We start from the raw sequence: 19,416 nt of genomic DNA, 5'->3' as shown, positions 1-19,416 counted from the left end.
TTTTTAGTTTTCAAGTACAATCCATAAGAAAAAACATTGGTACACAAGGCATTTCTTTAAAAACAAGTCAACTTTAATGTTTTTCTCAGTTAAAATTAGTACTATGCTCATCATGTCTAACTTTAAAGTGAACAGCTAAGTGCTTCTTTATTAAAACAGCAACATGCTTCTATGGTAACTGTATAAAGGTCCTACACCTTACCACCTCACTAATGGTTAGGTAGGCTACCAATTAATATGAAGGTTGGCCAGTGTCGGAGACCCAGAAGCTTGTCGCTGTTGGGAGAGAAAGCACCCTGCTTTTCCCAAGTCTTCATTTAGTAAACAGGGCTAGGATCGAAGAATATGTAGATTGAAAAAGGACAGGCAGGGATGTCTGAATTTGGGGGCAAGATCTGAGTGAACTTGTTCTTTCCATTTTTTGTGTTTTTACAGTGAGTGGTGAATAATGTATGTTTTCTTTTTTTCTGAAAAGGTTTTTCCTTTTGATACTCTTTTTCTATTAATGGAAAAGTATTTATATTTTCAAAATGATGTACACTTCATCTTTTATGTAGGTGAAATAAATAAATGTACTATGCCAGTGATGGCAACCTGGGCTCCCCAGATGTTTTGGAATTGCATTTCCCATGATGCTCAACTACACTGCAGAGTGCATAAGCATCATGGGAAATGTAGTGCCAAAACATCTGAGGTGCCAAGGTTTGCCATCACTGTGCTATGCTATTGTATGTATACTAATCGGTCATATGCTTGGGCATACAGACATGTTCTACCATTTACAACTATTCATTTCATAAATTAATATGTTTTTGGAGAGTCTGTGTCTGCATTAATGTTAAAGTGTACTAATAAGTTCTGTCTGGGTGCACCCAGGTTGAATGATTCTCTGGTCTGGTAGAAGATTTTATTTAAAAGCTGAACTTCAGGTAATCAGCTAAACAGTGCCAAACACATAAGGAAACTCTATCACCAGTCATAGGTTTTTCTGTACTAGACAATACAGCCACATCCTACACCTCTGAGGCAGCAGCACCACAGCCTGGTCAAGAACACACCCAAGTCTTATAACTTGACAATAAAGAAGCAGCAGCATATAAATTAGGTTATCTTTCTGCTTGCTGTGCTTTCTACTGCTGTAAGCATTTGTTCTATCAGCACATGAGCACTAAGGCAGGGCCCTTTGTGCCACTCCTTTTTGTAATGGCTGCTATAAGTGAGATTACAAGAAGCTAATGTAAAATCACAGTTAGGCATTTACACTAGTTGCATGAAAAATGCATTAAATTCGGTTTTTGAATACATGACTACTTTTATTGGCAGTTATGTATTTGGCCTGGAATTCAGCTTTAAATCTGGCCATATGATAGTGAATAAAGTGCTTCTGATTGAATTGTAGATGGATCTTTTAAATTATATATTTGTTCTAAATTTTAAATTTGTATAGACTATCTAATTGCCATTTCTTTTGCATTTAGGGTACTTTTGCATTAATCTTAACATGCTAATATGTGCCTTTTCTTTTCTTTTTCTTTTTTTTTTTTTTCTTGTGTGGCTGCATGTAAATAACAGGCTCCCCTTCCACCCCCTAGGAAAGGAAGTTTTCACAGATCATCTAATAATTACCAGAAGCAGGGTGAGATAGGTGAACACATAATAAGCCCATTAGCTGTTCAGACATTTGCCAATAAGGAAAGTGTCCGGTATTCTTCTAATTCGAGCACGAGTATGAGGCAAGTGACTACTAATGCACAAGTATCATCCTCTAATCTGAGTAAAAAAGCAGGACATATTCATCAGGAGAGGAAGGCGGATTCAAAGGAACGTAGAGTTTCCACCTTAAAACTAATCTTAAAAGAGTTCTCTTCAGATAGAACTCAATCTAACCATCTACGAAAATCCCACACCTCTTCAGCCCCAGACTATTCACCTAACCTCCTATCCCATAACCCTACCCCTGAGAAACACACAGCATCCCTGTCTGTTGAAATAGCACCCAGAGCAGACACCAAGGCAGAAGAAAAGCCGGGATTTCATGGACGTCCTTCAGCATTGTCTGCTGATGCTGTCAAAGTCTCAACTAGTATTTCTGGACAAAAGAAAACTACAGCGGCATGGTCTACAGAAAGCCATGTGGTATACTGACAGTTTTAAACATATTGCTAACCTTGTTAAAGGAATGCAGTGCTGTGATTTAGATCCTTAACTTAACCTAATAGTAGCGTTTGCAAAAAAAGAAGATTAGAATTAGCGTGATTGCATAGCATGTGGCAGCATGTGGAATACAGGGGTCAGTGTATCAATGTGGAGACCTGAGTTCATCATAAATCAATGAACATTTAGGCTTAGCCTTCTGCAATTCTTAGTTCTAAATGCCAGATTTATTTTAAATATACGGCTGTAGCACCTGAACAGCACATAAAGTATAAGGCAATACATACATTGATTCAAAGACCCCGTATAGTTGAAACCATTTAACTCTAATTCTAACATTGTTGAACTTGTGGATCAGCATAGTAAACACACATAATGAACTTTGTTCAGAAATTTAAACTAACTAGTTTTGATTTTTCTAGGCCACATATATTGACTCCTGTTGTATTTGGTATTTTGTGCGCCTCGGCTCCAGCAACTCTACTTTTCTCTTTTGACACAGTGGAAGGGATAGCTGTTTATTACAAATGATATGGTAGATGTAACCTGTTGTGCAGGACCTACATGGAGAAGACCTCTTAAGTACCGCACATGGGGAGCTCTCAGGAGAGCCGCCCCCACAAACACTGGTGGGAGCTCTCTGATAAACGACGACACGTTTATTGTGTGTGTGTGTGTGTATGGAAATAAGACTACAATATATTCTTATAGAATATTAAATTTACCTGACCCAACAAAAATAATATTTTCTAATTGTCTTTTCACTTTTGACCATAAAAAAGAAAAGAAGCTCAATTCACTATGCTTTACACCTAGGGATCCTTATTTTCAGTCATATGACTAGAAGCCTCAAAGCTCATTGAACTACGACAGCAAAATAACTTACTTTATAAAATAGGGATCCTGTTCTGGTGTTTTAGCTTCCTTGTTTTAGGATAGTATGTAAAATATGTATGTATGCCAGTATGAACCTGCTATTTAGCCCTTCAAATAAAATAAGTTAAAAGTTACGAGTGGAGATAGGTGATATGAAGTAGATTTTAAAATATCATTCATCTCTGTTCTGTCTCTACAATTCCCCAAACTTGTAACTTCACCCAAAATATTTTCTTTGATTTTAGATAAAGTGGCAGAGTGTTAGATCTCCCTTCCTTTTTTATTGCTTAGGCTTCGGGTAGATTGTCCCTCACTTCCAGTCCCATTGACAATGTTGCCATCTGAACAAGAAACCAGGGGAAACCTTGAATAGAAACTCAGTCAGCAAATAATGTATATGAGCATTGAACATTTTTTGAAGAGCCTTTCTACCTGTGCTTATAAATTTTTTTGTGTATGAACCTTTTCTTTCTTTTTGTGTGTTACATAGTTGCATAGTTACATAGTAGGTGAGGTTGAAAAAAGACACAAGTCCATCAAGTCCAACCTGTGTGTGTGATTATATGTCAGTATTACATTGTATATCCTTGTATGTTGTGGTCGTTCAGGTGCTTATCTAATAGTTTTTTGAAACTATCGATGCTCCCCGCTGAGACCACCGCCTGTGGAAGGGAATTCCACATCCTTACCACTCTTATGCTGCGTACAGACGATCGGACATTCTGACAACAAAACCGTGGATTTTTTTTCTGACGGATGTTGGCTCAAACTTGTCCTGCATACACACGGACGCACAAATGTTGTTGGAAATTCCGAACGTCAAGAACGTGGTGACATACAACACGTACGACGAGCCGAGAAAAATTAAGTTCAATAGCCAGTGTGGCACTTCTGTTTGATTCCAAGCATGCATGGACTTTTGTGCGTCGGAAATGTGTGCACACGCTCGGAATTTCCGACAACAAGTCTTCTTGTCGGAAAGTTTGAGAACCTGCTCTCAAACAGTTGTTGTCGGAAATTCCGACAGCAAATGTCCGATGGAGCATACACACGGTCCGAATTTCCGACAACAAGCTCACATCAAACATTTGTTGGAAATTCCAATCATCTGTATGCGGCATTGCAGTAAAGAACCCTCTACGTAGTTTAAGGTTAAACCTCTTTTCTTCTAATTTTAATGAGTGGCCACGTGTCTTGTTAAACTACCTTCCGCAAAAAGTTTTAAGTTTTATCCCTATTGTGGGGTCACCAGTATGGTGTTTGTATATTGAAATCGTATCCCCTCTCAAGCGTCTCTTCTCCAGAGAGAATAAGTTCAGTGCTCGCAACCTTTCCTCATAACTAATATCCTTCCGACCCTTTATTAGCTTTGTTGCCCTTCTTTGTACTCGCTCCATTTCCAGTACATCCTTCCTGAGGACTGGTGCCCAGAACTGGACAGCATACTCCAGGTGCAGCCGGACCAGAGTCTTGTAGAGCGGGAGAATTATCGTTTTATCTCTGGAGTTGATCCCCTTTTTAATGCATGCCAATATTCTCTTTGCTTTGTTAGCAGCAGCTTGGCATTGCATGCCATTGCTGAGCCTATTATCTACTAGGACCCAAGGTCCTTTTCCATCCTTGACTCTCCCAGAGGTTTTCTCCCCCAGTGTATAGATTGCATTCATATTTTTGCCACTCAAATGCATTATTTTAAATTTTTCTACATTAAACCTCATTTGCCATGTAGTTGCCCACTCCATTAATTTGTTCAGATCTTTTTGCAAGGTTTCCACATCCTGCGGAGAAGTTATTTTCCTGCATAGCTTGGTATCCGCAAATACAGAGATTGAACTGTTTACCCCATCCTTCGGGTCGTTTATGAACAAAATAAATAGGATTGGCCCCAGCACAGAACCCTGGAGGACCCCACTACCCACCTCTGACCATTCTGAGTACTCCCCATTTATCACCACCCTCTGAACTCTCCCTTGTAGCCAGTTTTCAATCCATGTACTCACCCTATGGTCCATGCCAATGGACCTTATTAAAGGTGTGTTTTAGGTGATTTTTTAGGGAACACTTGGAGTATAGATTTTGTGCAGAGCATACAGTATGTCCTAAAAAAACTCACAAAATTAGACAATGATGATATGAGCATTTTGTGCATTTACTATTTATTCAGGTGTGCTTCTTTAACCGCTTGCCGACCGCCCGCCATCGTTTGATGGTGGCAGAATGGCTCCCCTGCGCGAATCGGCATAGCTGTACGGCAGCCGTTTTAAGGCGTGTAGGGGACGTGCGCGCCTGCCGCGGTGCTGAGGAGCTAATGCCCGTGCCCGCGATGTCCCCCGGGTACCCGCGATCGCTCCTGACAGAGCCGGAACGAGGATCTGTGTGTGTAAACAGATAAATCTACATTCTGGCAGCGGAGAGGAGACACATCGTGTGTTCCTAGTATGTAGGAACACCAATCGGTCTCCTCCCCCGGCAGTCCCATCCCCCTACAGTTAGAACACACTAGGGGAACACATTTAACCCCTTGATCGTCCCTCGTGTTAACCCCTTCCCTGCCTGTGACATTTATACAGTAATCGTGGCTATTTTTTGCTCTGATCGCTGTATAAGTGTCAGTGGTCCCAAAAAAGTGTCCGATCTGTCCACCGCAATGTCGCAGTCCTGATAAAAATTGCAGATCACCGCCATTGCTAGTACAAAAATAAAAATTATAATAAATATGCCATAAATCTATCCCCTATTTTGTAGACGCTATAACTTTTGCGCAAACCAATCAATATACGCTTATTGCGATTTTATTTACCAAAAATATGTAGAAGAATATATATTGGCCTAAACTGAGGAAGAAATTTTTTTCAATTTGGGGAATTTATTATAGCAAAACGTAAAACATTTTGACAATTGACGCTCTTTTTTTTGTTTATAGCGCAAAAAATAAAAAATTAGATCAAATAATTTATGATCAAATACCACCAAAAGAAATCTCTATTTGTGGGGAAAAAAGGACGTCAATTTTGTTTGGTTACAGCGTCGCACGTCTGCGCAATTGTCAGTTAAAGCGACGCAGTGCCATATCGCAAAAAATGGCCCGGTCAGGAAGGGGGTAAATGCATAGAAGAACATGAAAGCTGCTTTATCTGACCTCCTTCTTAAAATGCCTGGCTGTTACTAACGCAATTGTCTTAATGCTTTCTGAATCACTGACCTGGAACAAGTATGCAGATCAGGAAAGTCAGAACCTATCTGCTTAGAGGGTCATTCTGACAACCAGGTAGAGCTAGCATTTGTAGAACGAGAAATCAGTAATGGCAGCCTTTAAGTTTCTATTTGAAAAGGTTTCCTTTCAAATAACAGAAAGCTTTTCTTTAATTACTGTTACTGATCACAAATTCACTGCTGTGTGACAGGTTACACTGTGTGCTGTAACCTCAGAACATTTAATCTGTGGACATTGGTAGCATTCTCAGTTAAGTAGCAATCATAGCATCATCATTCACAGGGGTCCCTACGATTCCCCAAGCTTTGTATCCTTCTATTAATCCATTTAGCCTATAATCAGGCAATTTTCTCTAATGGTAACATGAGTATGAGCTCATCATAGATTAATTTGATTTTTATCTGTTTTATGTTAATATTGTAAAGTGTATGTTTTGTTATAAATCTGTATTGAACAAACATGATGAAGAGTGTTTCTGACCATTTCTTCGTAAAAAAAGAAAAAATAGTAGGCACATTAAACTAGTTGGACAGATCTAGTCAAATGCATATGTGTGCCAAGATTTTCAGCTAAGCCTAAAACCCAACTCCAAATGAAATATTTTTTTTTATTTTTTCGCATTGGATATAGTAGGGAAGAGAAGGGTTTGCACAGTGTTTGGTATGTTTTTTTTTTTTTCAGAATGGACCAACAATGTTCAACATTTGCCAGCACCCATCCATCTGAATGTGTCAAGCATCTGAGTGGGGTGTCATTGTAAAGCCCTTAAAACCACTGAACATCTGATGAGCAACCCTTTAGCAGGTTTGCCTGAAGACATGCACCTAATGTGTAGATGTCTATAGTTCTTATTCCTTTCTGCATCTCAGATGAGCAAATTTTGGAAGTGATGGGAAAGCTCTTCATTGGGAAGTTCAAAAAGGTTTTGAACTGTGAGGTTTTATGGGCTTGTGTACACCGTAACTGTTTTTTTGCATTTGCTTTGTATTTAAAATTCAGCACAGAACCATTTACTTTACAATCTGGTCACGGGTCATCAGATTTATATCTTTTGAAGAATAACAGATGGGGCTCTACCTATCATAGTATGATTTCCTTAGGATAGCTTCAGAGTATTTTAGCTAACATGGGTGATGTGGGAAAAGAAAAGATTGTACAACAACTTTTGTCTCTCAGTTGTGCTTGTTATCCAGAACGGAGATGCTTGTAAATATTAGAGAATTCTTACTATCAAGAAACTAGGTTTTTCTTCCACTGTAGGAACTTCTTTCAAATAGAGCACATTAAACTTTCTATACCTGACAAACATTATAAGGTTCAGTACCATCTTGTGAGAAATGGTTACATTAAGAACATGATGGGGTGTAGGGATGTTCTAAAAGCAAGTGAACCCTCGGATGATATCCTGCCTAGAGTGTTCCTTCAAACCCATTCAGATCTGGAGACCATTCTGATGAAAGTTATGACACGCATACAAAACATGCAGTTCTCAGAATTATCTGCTTGATTTATTTCCGTGTTTCTACTTATATAACCAAAATGACATCACAACAAAAGTCCAACCCTTTCATTAATATATGGTAAATGTACAGACATACAGGATGTTTTAAAACAAGCAAAAATAGAATATTAATAACTCATATAGAAACTAATAACAGGAAAAGGCTAACAGGAAAGGGGCTAGCACATCATTTAAAAGAAGTCAGGCCATTTATAAGAAATTGAAACTTAACTTCTCATAAACGTCACATATACATATTATTCTAAAATGGATACAGTCTTTTAAAATGGTGGACAGCAAGCTAAAATATCCTTACAATCCCCTCTTAGATCATATTTGTATGATCTCACTTCCTTGTCACGATGGTGCAATCAGTCTGTTTCTGATAATACATACTACAAGTGTGAGCATTTCTAGTGGAATTTCCTAAGTTAAAACACCAAGTAGGATTATGGCTTCTACTAATAACGTGAAAGGTAATGGTATTATTTGTTCTTCTACTGATATTTATGAGCTCAAGGGAAGTCTTTCCTTTAAAAAGGGTGGTGATATTCAAAGGCATGGCCATTAATGGTATCCTAACAGTTCTAGGGTGCAATTTGCTACAAATCCAACATTTCTGAAATCCTGATTTGTGAGCTTAAGCATATTTAAATTTTAGCAAAAGCATTTTATCAGCAAAATTATCCTCAATGTCTCTCTTGTTTCTAACTTGTATCACTGTAATGTTCTCCTGTGTATGTGTGTTCCCACAAATACTTTTAATGGCACCAAAGTCTTCAGGGTGGTAAATACAGTTAGTGATGATCCAAGTGGGCGGGAACACTATCAGGGTGATCAGGAACAGGAGGCAAAATGCTTTGCCAGAAGTCTGTGGTGAAATTAGCAAGGTCCTCTTCTGTGGCCGGAACTCCTCCTTCATCTGCTTGAGGGCCTCCTGTGTTTAGGATCTCCTTCCCGCTCTTGGGGCTTTAGGCAACCTTTTTCACTCGGCTGACATGGATCCAGGACTGGCAGTTTTCCACCAGAATAGCTGTTCTGGTGACTGCAACAGCTGTGGTAGGAGGTCCAAAGGGATACTCTTGCTTCTTATTTCTGTTCAGCTGTTGGACCACCACTGTGTCTCCCTCCTTGAAGAGGTGAGTAGCTTCCTCTAAAGAAAAAGGAGAGGTGTGAGCAACATTTCTTTCGACTGTATCCAATGTTTCAACCAGTTTTCTTACATATTCTTCCTGTATTAAGTCTAAATCTCCCTTTTCTACCATTAAAGGTGCTCTGGCTGGGGAGGGCCTTACTCCAGTTGGCAAAGGTTCCTCCTGTGGCCTTTCTTATCTTGTCTTTTATTGTTCTATTCATTCTTTCTACTATTCCTGAACTTGGACGGTGGTAGAGATTGTGAAACTTCCATTCTATCTTGAGAGTTTTTACCAAGTCCTGGCAGACCCTGGCTATAAAAGCTGGACCATTTGAGAACATGTCCACAATTATCAAAAGATGTTCCTGTCTTTTGCCTAGTTTGGGCATGTGTGTGAGATCAGCCGTGACTTGTATACCTGCGTGGCCTATTCCGTGGTACTGTGAATGCACTTGCTGTTGGTATACATGGTTTCCCCTCTTTGCAGAGAAGTCCAGCATTTGGATCTCTCTACACACCCTTTCCATTCCAGTTCCTTAACTCATAATTTGATGCATAATCCTGGAGATCTGCAAGTGACTGTTCAAATGGGGATCGGTCAGGTATCAGCATAACCATTTGGGTGTTTGCTGTCTGTGAGATAGCAGCTTGTTTAGCAGCAAGGTCAGCCATTTCCCCTGGCTATCTCTATCTGTTGGCCTGTGTGTGCTCTGCAATGTACTATAGCCTAGAGCAAGAACCATCCACAAAACATTCTGTGTGTCTGGTAGTGCTGTGGAAGATAAATCAGATCTGGGTGATGTGTCTTGGTGAATGAGGTTTATGCAGTCATGTTGTGGTACGACCTCATCCTGTTCTCCTTTTATTCCTAAAAGGGCATTTAAAATTGGTGCTGGGCCTGCAGTGGGAGAAGCATATTTGATGAGAAATTTTGGATTGGACAGCAAAATCACCTCATATCCGCTCAACCTCTGAGCAGACATGTGCTGTGTATGTGCATTTTTCAACAAGATTGACACATTGTGAGTGGTGTGAAGTGTGGTGTCGTGTCCCAGAGTGAAAGAAGTGGCCACCAACCACCATGGCACAGGACGCTAGTGCACTGAGTCACACGGGCATACCCTGAACCTGCAGCGGGACCATCTTTGAGAAAAAAACTACAGGGCACAGTCTCCCACCATGTTCCTGGGCTAGTACTCCCGCGATGGTTCTGCAATTTTCCCTGGCAAACAAGTGAAACATTTTGCCATATTCAAGGAGGCCGAGGCTTGGGCTGGTAACCATTGCACATTTCAACATGGCAAAAGCATTTAACATTTCATCAGACCATTTTACAGTATCAGACATTTCAGAGAGGGTTGCTTGTCTCAATATATTGTCATTGAAAGAGCAGTCAGGTATCCATTGGCGGCAGTAACCAATCATACCTAGGAAGGTGAGCATGTCCTTCCTGTCAAGTGGGCGGGGCAGACTCATCAGAGCCGCAGCTCTTTTGTGACTGACTCTGCTAAACCCATCATGAACAATGTATGGGCTAGGATACTATAGGGAGCCTCGGTCCAGCCGATCTCCACAACACACATATATTTTTTTTTTCTTTCTAAACATTCTAAATGGATCCTAAGTCTCTTTTTTCTGTTTTTTTTTTTCTTTCTTGGCAAAATGCCAATAAGCACTCCTTATGACCAGAGATTCCCCTAATCATAAGCAAGCTTTGTACGTTATTACTTTTCTTATATTTATAACCAAACAATTTTTAATTACATTTCAAAAAAAAATTTTCTCCTGTAGTGTGCCAACAGGTTCAAATAGTGCCTTCAAATGCGGTAGTACTAATGCCGCAAACAATTCCCCACTATCTATTACGGTCAGTGAGATATTAGTACTTGAACCCTGTTGGCAAAAAGCCAAATATCCAAATTTTGCACCTGACTTCCCCTTCGTAAGAGATGTCAGTAGCAAAAAGAATTATTCAAATAGCATGTTTTAATCAAAAGTTAGCCTCACCAATTTATGTATTACCTTAAGAAAGTGTTATTAACACTCTACCCATATTTTAATTGGTAAAAATGTCCCTAATGTCACAATACTTCAAAGACCTGGGACAGACTTGATAAGTCTCCCCTGCTCTTCGAATAAGTGATATTACTCACTTCACTGTCAATCCTTCTTGAAACACAAATTTGTTTTGTAAATTAAACCTTAAAACTTAAACCCGTAGTTTGCCTTCTCTAAATAAGGGTCCCTTTCCTAGTTTAAAATGATAACCTCCCAGAATACTGGCTACAAGATATGTCTAAGGACCAGTATAACAGAATAACAAACCAGTAATACAATCAGGACACTTTTGAGACTTTTTTTTTTTTTTACTTTCCCTAAGATGACACTGAACATCTGATTACAGCAAGGAAAAGAAAATATTTTTACTCACTGCATTAATGCCAGAATCATCCTGCCGACTGCAATACGATACAGGTTATATCTTATACTTTAAAGTCAAAGCATTCATATGTAAATCATTAGTCAGCATCAATACATCACCGGATATTGTAGCATCACTCTACGTTTCATTATAATACAATGCAATGGAAAGGTGTCATCTTACCTTATGACACCTGACAAATTTCACACAGACAAACAGATTACCTTATTTTGTCTACTTATTTTATCTCCTTATTTACTTCTAAGCGACAGAAAGGCAAGCAAAGAGGTTTGGGTTTTTCTGGCACACTCTATCAGATATCTTTATCAAACTTCTTACAGTACTGTATTATATTACTTTGGGCTTCTCAGAACCCCTTGGAACTATCTCAGAGTTCCTTTGGAACTATCTCAGAGTGCCTTACACTGCCGTCACCCGAATGGACTTCTCCCGAGGTTCATACAGTTACATAAATGTTTTTAACACTACACCTTCTGTTAATCCCATGTAGGGAAACAGTCTTTTCACTAAAAGTCACGGTAAGAGAAATAATAATTAAATCAGACTCACCGGACTTAAACGGACTTAGATAATGATGACCATCCCACTTCTGACGCCAACTGATAGGGTGTGGGGATGTTCTAAAAGCAAGTGAACCCTTGTATGATATCCTGCCTACAGTGTTCCTTCAAACCCATTCAGATCTGGAGACCATTCTGATGAAAGTTATTACACGCATACAAGACATGCAGTTCTCAGAATGTTCTTCCCGATTTATTTCTGTGTTTCCACTTATATAACCAAAATGACATCACAACAAAAGTCCAGCCCTTTCATTAATATATGGTAAAGATACAGACATACAGGATGTTTTAAAACAAGCAAAAATAGAATATTAATAACTCATATAGAAACTAATAACAGGAAAAGGCTAACAGGAAAGGGGCTAGCACATCATTTAAAGGAAGTCAGCCCATTTATAAGAAATTGAAACTTAACCATTTCAGCCCCGGAAGGATTGACCCCCTTCCTGACCAGAGCACTTTTTACAATTTGGCACTGCGTCGCTTTAACTGCTAATTGCACGGACATGCAATGTTGTACCCAAACGAAATTTGTGTTCTTTTCTTCCCACAAATAGAGCTTTCTTTTGATGGTATTTGACCACCTCTGCGGTTTTTATTTTTTGCGCTATAAACGGAAAAAGACCGAAAATTTTGAAAAAAAATATTTTCTACTTTTTGTTATAACAAAATCCAATAAACTCAATTTTAGTCATACATTTAGGCCAAAATGTATTCAGCCACATGTCTTTGGTAAAAAAAATGTCAATAAGCGTATATTTATTGGTTTGCGCAAAAGTTATAGCGTCTACAAACTCGGGTACATTTTCTGGAATTTACACAGCTTTTAGTTTATGACTGCCTATGTCATTTCTTGAGGTGCTAAAATGGCAGGGCAGTACAAAACCCCCAAATTACCCCATTTTGGAAAGTAGACACCTCAAGGAAATTGCCGAGAGGCATGTTGAGCCCATTGAATATTACTTTTTTTTGTCCCAAGTGATTGAATAATGACAAAAAAAATAAAAATTACAAAAAGTTGTCACTAAATGATATATTGCTCACACAGGCCATGGGCATATATGGAATTGCACCCCAAAATACATTCAGCTGCTTCTCCTGAGTATGGGGATACCACATGTATGGGACTTTTTGGGAGCCTAGCCATGTACGGGGGCCCCGAAAACCAAGCACCACCTTCAGGACTTCTAAGGGCGTAAATTTTTGATTTCACTCCTCACTACCTATCACAGTTTTGAAGGCCATAAAATGCCCAGATGGCACAAACCCCCCCCAAATGACCCCATTTTGGAAAGTAGACACCCCAAGTTATTTGCTGAGAGGCATGTTGAGTCCATGGAATATTTTATAAAGTTGTCACTAAATGATATATTGCTCACACAGGCCATGGGCATATGTGGAATTGCACCCCAAAATACATTTAGCTGTTTCTCCTGAGTATAAGGGTTACCACGTGTGTGGGACTTTTTGGGAGCCTAGCCGCATACGGGACCCTGAAAACCAAGCACCACCTTCAGGCTTTCTAAGGGCGTAAATTTTTGATTTCACTCTTCACTGCCTATCACAGTTTCAGAGGCCATGGAATGCCCAGGTGGCACCCCCCCCCCCCATGACCTCATTTTGGAAAGTAGACACCCCAAGCTATTTGCTGAGAGGCATGGTGAGTATTTTGCAGCTCTCATTTGTTTTTGAAAATGAAGAAAGACGAGAAAAAAAATTTTTTTTTTTTTTTCAATTTTCAAAACCTTGTGACAAAAAGTGAGGTCTGCAAAATACTCACTATACCTTTCAGCAAATAGCTTGCGGTGTCTACTTTCCAAAATAGGGGGGGGGGTTGTGCTACCTGGGCATTCCATGGCCTCCGAAACTCTGATAGGCAGTGAAGAGTGAAATCAGAAATTTACGCTCTTAGAAACCCCGAAGGCGGTGCTTGGTTTTCGGGGTCCCGTACGCGGCTAGGCTCCCAAAAAGTCTCACACATGTGGTATCCCCGTACTCAGGAGAAGCAACAGAATGTATTTTGGGGTGTAATTTCACATATGCCCATGGCATGTTTGAGCAATATATCATTTAGTGACAACTTTGTGCAAAAAAAAAAGTGTCTTTTTCCCGCAACTTGTGTCACAATATAAAATATTCTATGGACTCGACATGCCGCTCAGCAAATAGCTTGGGGTGTCTACTTTTCAAAATGGGGTCATTTGGGTGGGGGTTGAACTGTCCTGGCATTTTATGCACAACATTTAGAAGCTTATGTCACACATCACTCACTCTTCTAACCACTTGAAGACAAAGCCCTTTCTGACACTTTTTGTTTACATGAAATTTTTTTTTTTTTTGCAAGAAAATTACTTTGAACCCCCAAACATTATATATTTTTTTAAAGCAAATGCCCTACAGATTAAAATGGTGGGTGTTTCATTTTTTTTTCACACAGTATTTGCGCAGCGATTTTTCAAATGCATTTTTTGGGGAAAAAACACACTTTTTAAAATTTTAATGCACTAAAACACACTATATTGCCCAAATGTTTGATGAAATAAAAAAGATGATCTTAGACCGAGTACATGGATACCAAACATGACATGCTTTAAAATTGCGCACAAACGTGCAGTGGCGACAAACTAAATACATTTTTAAAAGCCTTTAAAAGCCTTTACAGGTTACCACTTTAGATTTACAGAGGAGGTCTACTGCTAAAATTACTGCCCTCGATCTGACCTTCGCGGTGATACCTCACATGCATGGTGCAATTGCTGTTTACATTTGACGCCAGACAGATGCTTGCGTACGCCTTGCGCGAGAGCAGGGGGGGACAGGGGTGCTTTTTTTTTTTTTTTTTTTTTTTTTTTATTATTTTTTTGCTTTTTTTATCTTATTTTTGAACTGTTCCTTTAATTTTTATTTTTTTAAATCATTTTTATTGTTATCTCAGGGAATGTAAATATCCCCTATGATAGCAATAGGTAGTGAAAGGTACTCTTTTTTGAAAAAATTGGGTTCTATTAGACCCTAGATCTCTCCTCTGCCCTCAAAGCATCTGACCACACCAAGATTGGTGTGATAAAATGCTTTCCCAATTTCCCAATGGCGCTGTTTACATCTGGCGAAATCTAAGTCATGAAATGCTCATGGCTTCCGGTTTCTTAGGCCATAGAGATGTTTGGAGCCACTCTGGTCTCTGATAAGCTCTATGGTCAGCTGGCTGAATCACCGGCTGCATTCTCAGGTTCCCTGTTGAGACAGGAGAGCCAGAGAAAAACATGGAAGACAGTGGGGGGAGCATTCCCTCCCACTGCTTGTACAAGCAGTCTAGAGGCTAATTAGCCACTAGGATTGCTTTTACATGAAAGCCGACCGCTGGCTGAAAAGAATGATACCAAGATGATACCTAAACCTGCAGGCATCATTCTGGTATAACCACTCAAAGTCGTGAATGGCGTACCTGAAGACAAAAAAAAAAAGGTTAACAATAAAACACAGTAAACAGTAAAGTATAAAAAATTGCATACCTGAAAAGCAAACATGATAAAACATAATAACAATAAAACATTGCAGAATAGAACACAGTAAAAAAAAGAGCAGAACAATAAAGAGAGAGAGAGCAATAAAACGACAACTATTTTTTTTTTATTTTATATATTTTTTGGGGGGTTTTTTTTTTACACTTTTTTTTGGTAAATGTAACTTTTATAACTGTAACCGGTTCCAGGTTCGGGTCTCTCAAAATGCGATGGCATCTTGGGAGACCCTGTGTTAGTGTGCCTAGTCTGTGCAATGCTGTACGCTAATACTCAACTAGTGTATGGCAGCGTTCAAAACATTCACCAATGCAAAGACCAGGATTGTCAGGACAGGAGGGACAATAATAGTGGGTGTCACGTCTATATCCGCGCTTGCTGCAGACACAACATCTTTTTTGGGGGGGTTTGTTGGGTAGGGGTACTCTGGAGGACATAAAGAAAATGCCTCTCATGCAGCCGACTGCATTTGGTTGGGGATGTGAATGGGGGAAGTACGGGCGCTGCAGAAGTGGTGGGTTCCCAATTATTAGGATTGGCGAATGCAGCAGGAAGGGCATTATGGGCACGACGGGCCTGTGTTTGTCTTCTTCTTGGTGGCAGCGGGACACTACTTGTGCTTGCCACCTCACCAGCTTGAACTGCACTTATGGGACGCGCCACGTGACCAAGTGTTACTGCAGTGCTGGTTTGACTATGACCGGGTGTACTAGGCCGCTGGTGCTTGCCAGTTCACCAAAACGCTACCAAAAAAACTGTTAGTGATCCCAGGGATCAGGCCTGACTCTGCGAATGCTGCAGTTATGCATTTAGTGTTTTGTAAGTGACAGTGATCGATCGATACCGCACTTGGCTGGGCTGGGCTGGGCCGGGTATAGGGGCAAAACGCAGTTGCTAGCAGGTATCTGGGCTGATCCCGCTAACACTGCATTTTTGGGAACCCTAAACTGCTGGGGACGCTAGTATAGATCTGATCAGATCAGATATTGAACCGTTCAGATACTATACCACTAAGGGAGGTGTATGCTGCGTGCGTGGGTGTTAGCGGTACTGGCGCTAACCTGACACTGCCTGGGGCGACGCAGACCCTATCTGACCCTAAAACCTAAGTTATATCACCGCCGGGCGATCAGGGGGCTAAACCTTTATTCGGTAATAAACTGCGGGTGCCCTGACACTATAAAAAATAAACTAACTAACCAGCGTCACCCGTAACAGTTTTACGGTGATCACTGGTGAAAGGGTTAACTAGGGGGCAATCAAGGGGTTAAAACCTTTATTAGGTAGTCTATGGGGGTCCCTGACGCTATAAAACGCTGACGGCGAACTTATATATTTACCTCCCTAACTAGCGTCACCAGTGACACTAATACAGCGATCAGAAAAATGATCGCTTAGTGACACTGGCGACGGGGGGTGATCAAGGGGTTAAAACTTTATTAGGGGGGGTTGGGGGGGTACCCTAGACCTAAAGGGAGCTAACACTAACTGCCTTACCACACTAACTGTCACAAACTGACACCAATGCAGTAATCAGAAAAAAAAAAACTGCTTGGTGTCAGTGTGATGGGGGAGGGGTGATTGGGGGGTGATCAGGGGGTGATGGGGGGTGTAATGTGTGCCTGGCATGTTTTACTGTGTGTGTGTTGTGCACTCACTCGGATGTTTTCTCTCCTCGGCGCCGGAATGGAAAATACCGCTCCGAGGAAAGATTACATCACTTCCTCTGCTGCTGTATACTATACAGCAGCAGAGGAAGAATCCCATTGGCTGGGAGCGATCTCGAGGGGGGGCCACAAATGGATGGTCTCCCCCTCACCTCTGATCGCTCCCAGACAGAAGCCGACCGCCTCAGGCACCGGGGGGGTTCGATCGGACCCCCTGCCCGCGGGAGGCAGATCACGTACCAGGTACGTGATTTTGCCTGCCCGTGCGGTCGGCAAGTGGTTAACTTTTTTTTTTATTCTGTTTATTGGTTTTTCTTTTTTATAAAACACAAAAATACAACAGACAGTACTTAGACGTGTCCATTGTACACCGTCCGTTTATGGCCAACATGGCCTATTCTCTATTCCTAACTAACATAGTTTAACTGTCTAACAAAAACAAAATCCCACCTTCCCTCCCTCCCCCCTCCCTTCAGCACAATTCCCCCAACCTTGAGTCACAGCTCATACAGAAGGATTCTTTAAGTTGTTGAAATCACCATGTGCAATATTAATTAAGCCTTATATAATCACATATTGTGTTTATGCAAACCTCTCAGTTTATATAATAGCTAATGGTCTTTCAACTTGCCGGGACATACAATAAATACAGTATATTGATTAAGAAGGACATATAGTTATTTTATATTAGCTAGAAGACAATAGGTGATAATGCAGCCTCTCCCTCTCAGTATGATTATGTTTTACATTGGATTATGCTACCACCCATTACACTCTCTTTCCTATCCCACCGTGTTGCTGGAGTTGTACCAAGTGTGCCAAACTTTGTCAAATTTTTTAAAGCAACCCCTAGCTTCATATGTGTATTTATAGTGGGGTAGCATAACATTTACCAGTCCCTTCCAGAAGGCCGCTGTTGGAGCCCCGGGCTTCTTCCAGTGTAACAAAATGGCTTTTCTTCCATAAAATAATAGAATGTTGAGCATGGTCCGCATAGCACGAGATGGCACCACTTCATCCACTAGACCCAATTGACAAACTTTTACAGTCATTGGTATAGGTACCGTCAGCAAACCAGAGATATATGAAGTAACATCCAACCAAAACCGTTGAACCTGATGACAGCGCCAAAAAATGTGATCAGCATCTGCCGGAGAGTGAGAACACCTACAACACTCTGCTGGAACATCAGGAAAAATCTTAGCCAACCTGGCTGGATTATAATAGCTCCTGTGAAGAAATTTAAACTGAATCAGCCTATCCCTGCCTGATACCAGGTGTTTAAATGGTTGCGTCCACAGATCATCCCAATCCTACCCCTGTGCATCATGGATCTCCGCCTCCCATTAATCTCTACACCTGGCTACCGCCTGTGGAGTAGTTTTGAAAAATTCTTTGTAGGATACCGATAGAGGTTTTGCCAATTCTTCACTTGATAGTAACGATTCGAGAGATGAAGGCAAGGACTCCACCCCCATCTCTCGAAACCGTACCTGAAAGGCATGTCTAACCTGCAGGTATCTAAACAGATACGAGTTTGGAAGATCATGTCTTGATTTTAATTGGGGAAAGGTCAGCATTTCTCCAAAGCATGTAATATCCTTCAGAGTTTTTACTCCCTTAACAGCCCATACCATAGGGTCTGGAAAGTTATAGAAGTGGGGCAAAGCCGGGTTCATCCACAGAGGAGCTGATGGTGAGACCCCCCTTTAACTAGGGCTTGCCAGTTTTACCGCTACTTCCCATGCTCTGATTGTAGCCTTCATCGTCGTCGTCAAAGGTAAGTCAGACCTAGTTCCCTTAAACAGGGCAAATCTGAGGCTTTCATAAGATCCCAGATGAGCCGCCTCCAGTACCGTGGCCGCATCCCCATCCTCCGCCACTAGCCATCTACGAGCAAAGACCATTTGCCCCGCTAAATAATATTTCTGCCAGTCTGGTAACGCCAGTCCCCCTTGATCGCACGGTTCCTGCAGTGTTTTAAGGCCTATTCTCTGTGGTTTTGGAGCCCAAAGAAAAGAAGAGATAATACTGTCAAGCTTTTTAAAATATGATTTTGGGACCCATGTTGGCGTATGCCTCAGGAAGTAGAGGATTACTGGGAGAAATTTCATTTTAAGCAAGCTTATCCTACCTATTAGGGATAACAGCAAATTGGTCCATGCCTGAACTTTTTGTTTCAAAAGTGTTATCAGTGGCAATAAAGAAGGAGGATATAATACTGTATGTTGGCTGTAATCTTGATTCCTAAATATTTGAGAGGTAACCCACTGGAGCGGCAAATTCGGGTCAGCAATGTCTTTGGCTGCAGAGTCTAGCATTAAAATAGAAGATTTGTTCCA

General features: G+C 40.7%; 1 protein-coding gene across 24 annotated transcripts in view; it reads left to right on the top strand.

Moving 5' to 3' along the window:
* SORBS2 (sorbin and SH3 domain containing 2) overlaps positions 1-19,416 on the top strand; it is a 497,996-nt gene that overhangs the window by 291,709 nt on the left and 186,871 nt on the right. For 16 of the 24 annotated variants that reach the window (XM_073607478.1, XM_073607469.1, XM_073607523.1 and 13 more), the window contains one exon: positions 1,573-2,136. The exons of the other annotated variants lie outside the window; for them this stretch is intronic. In XM_073607478.1, the coding sequence (XP_073463579.1) occupies positions 1,573-2,136 (564 nt within the window). The remainder of the gene's footprint in view (positions 1-1,572; positions 2,137-19,416) is intronic. 24 annotated transcript variants of the gene reach the window in all.

Source organism: Aquarana catesbeiana, linkage group LG01, assembly GCF_042186555.1.
Source record: "Aquarana catesbeiana isolate 2022-GZ linkage group LG01, ASM4218655v1, whole genome shotgun sequence".
NCBI lineage: Eukaryota > Metazoa > Chordata > Amphibia > Anura > Ranidae > Aquarana > Aquarana catesbeiana.
Note: the sequence above shows the minus strand (reverse complement) of the source record. Positions and strands in the feature narration are given on the sequence as shown.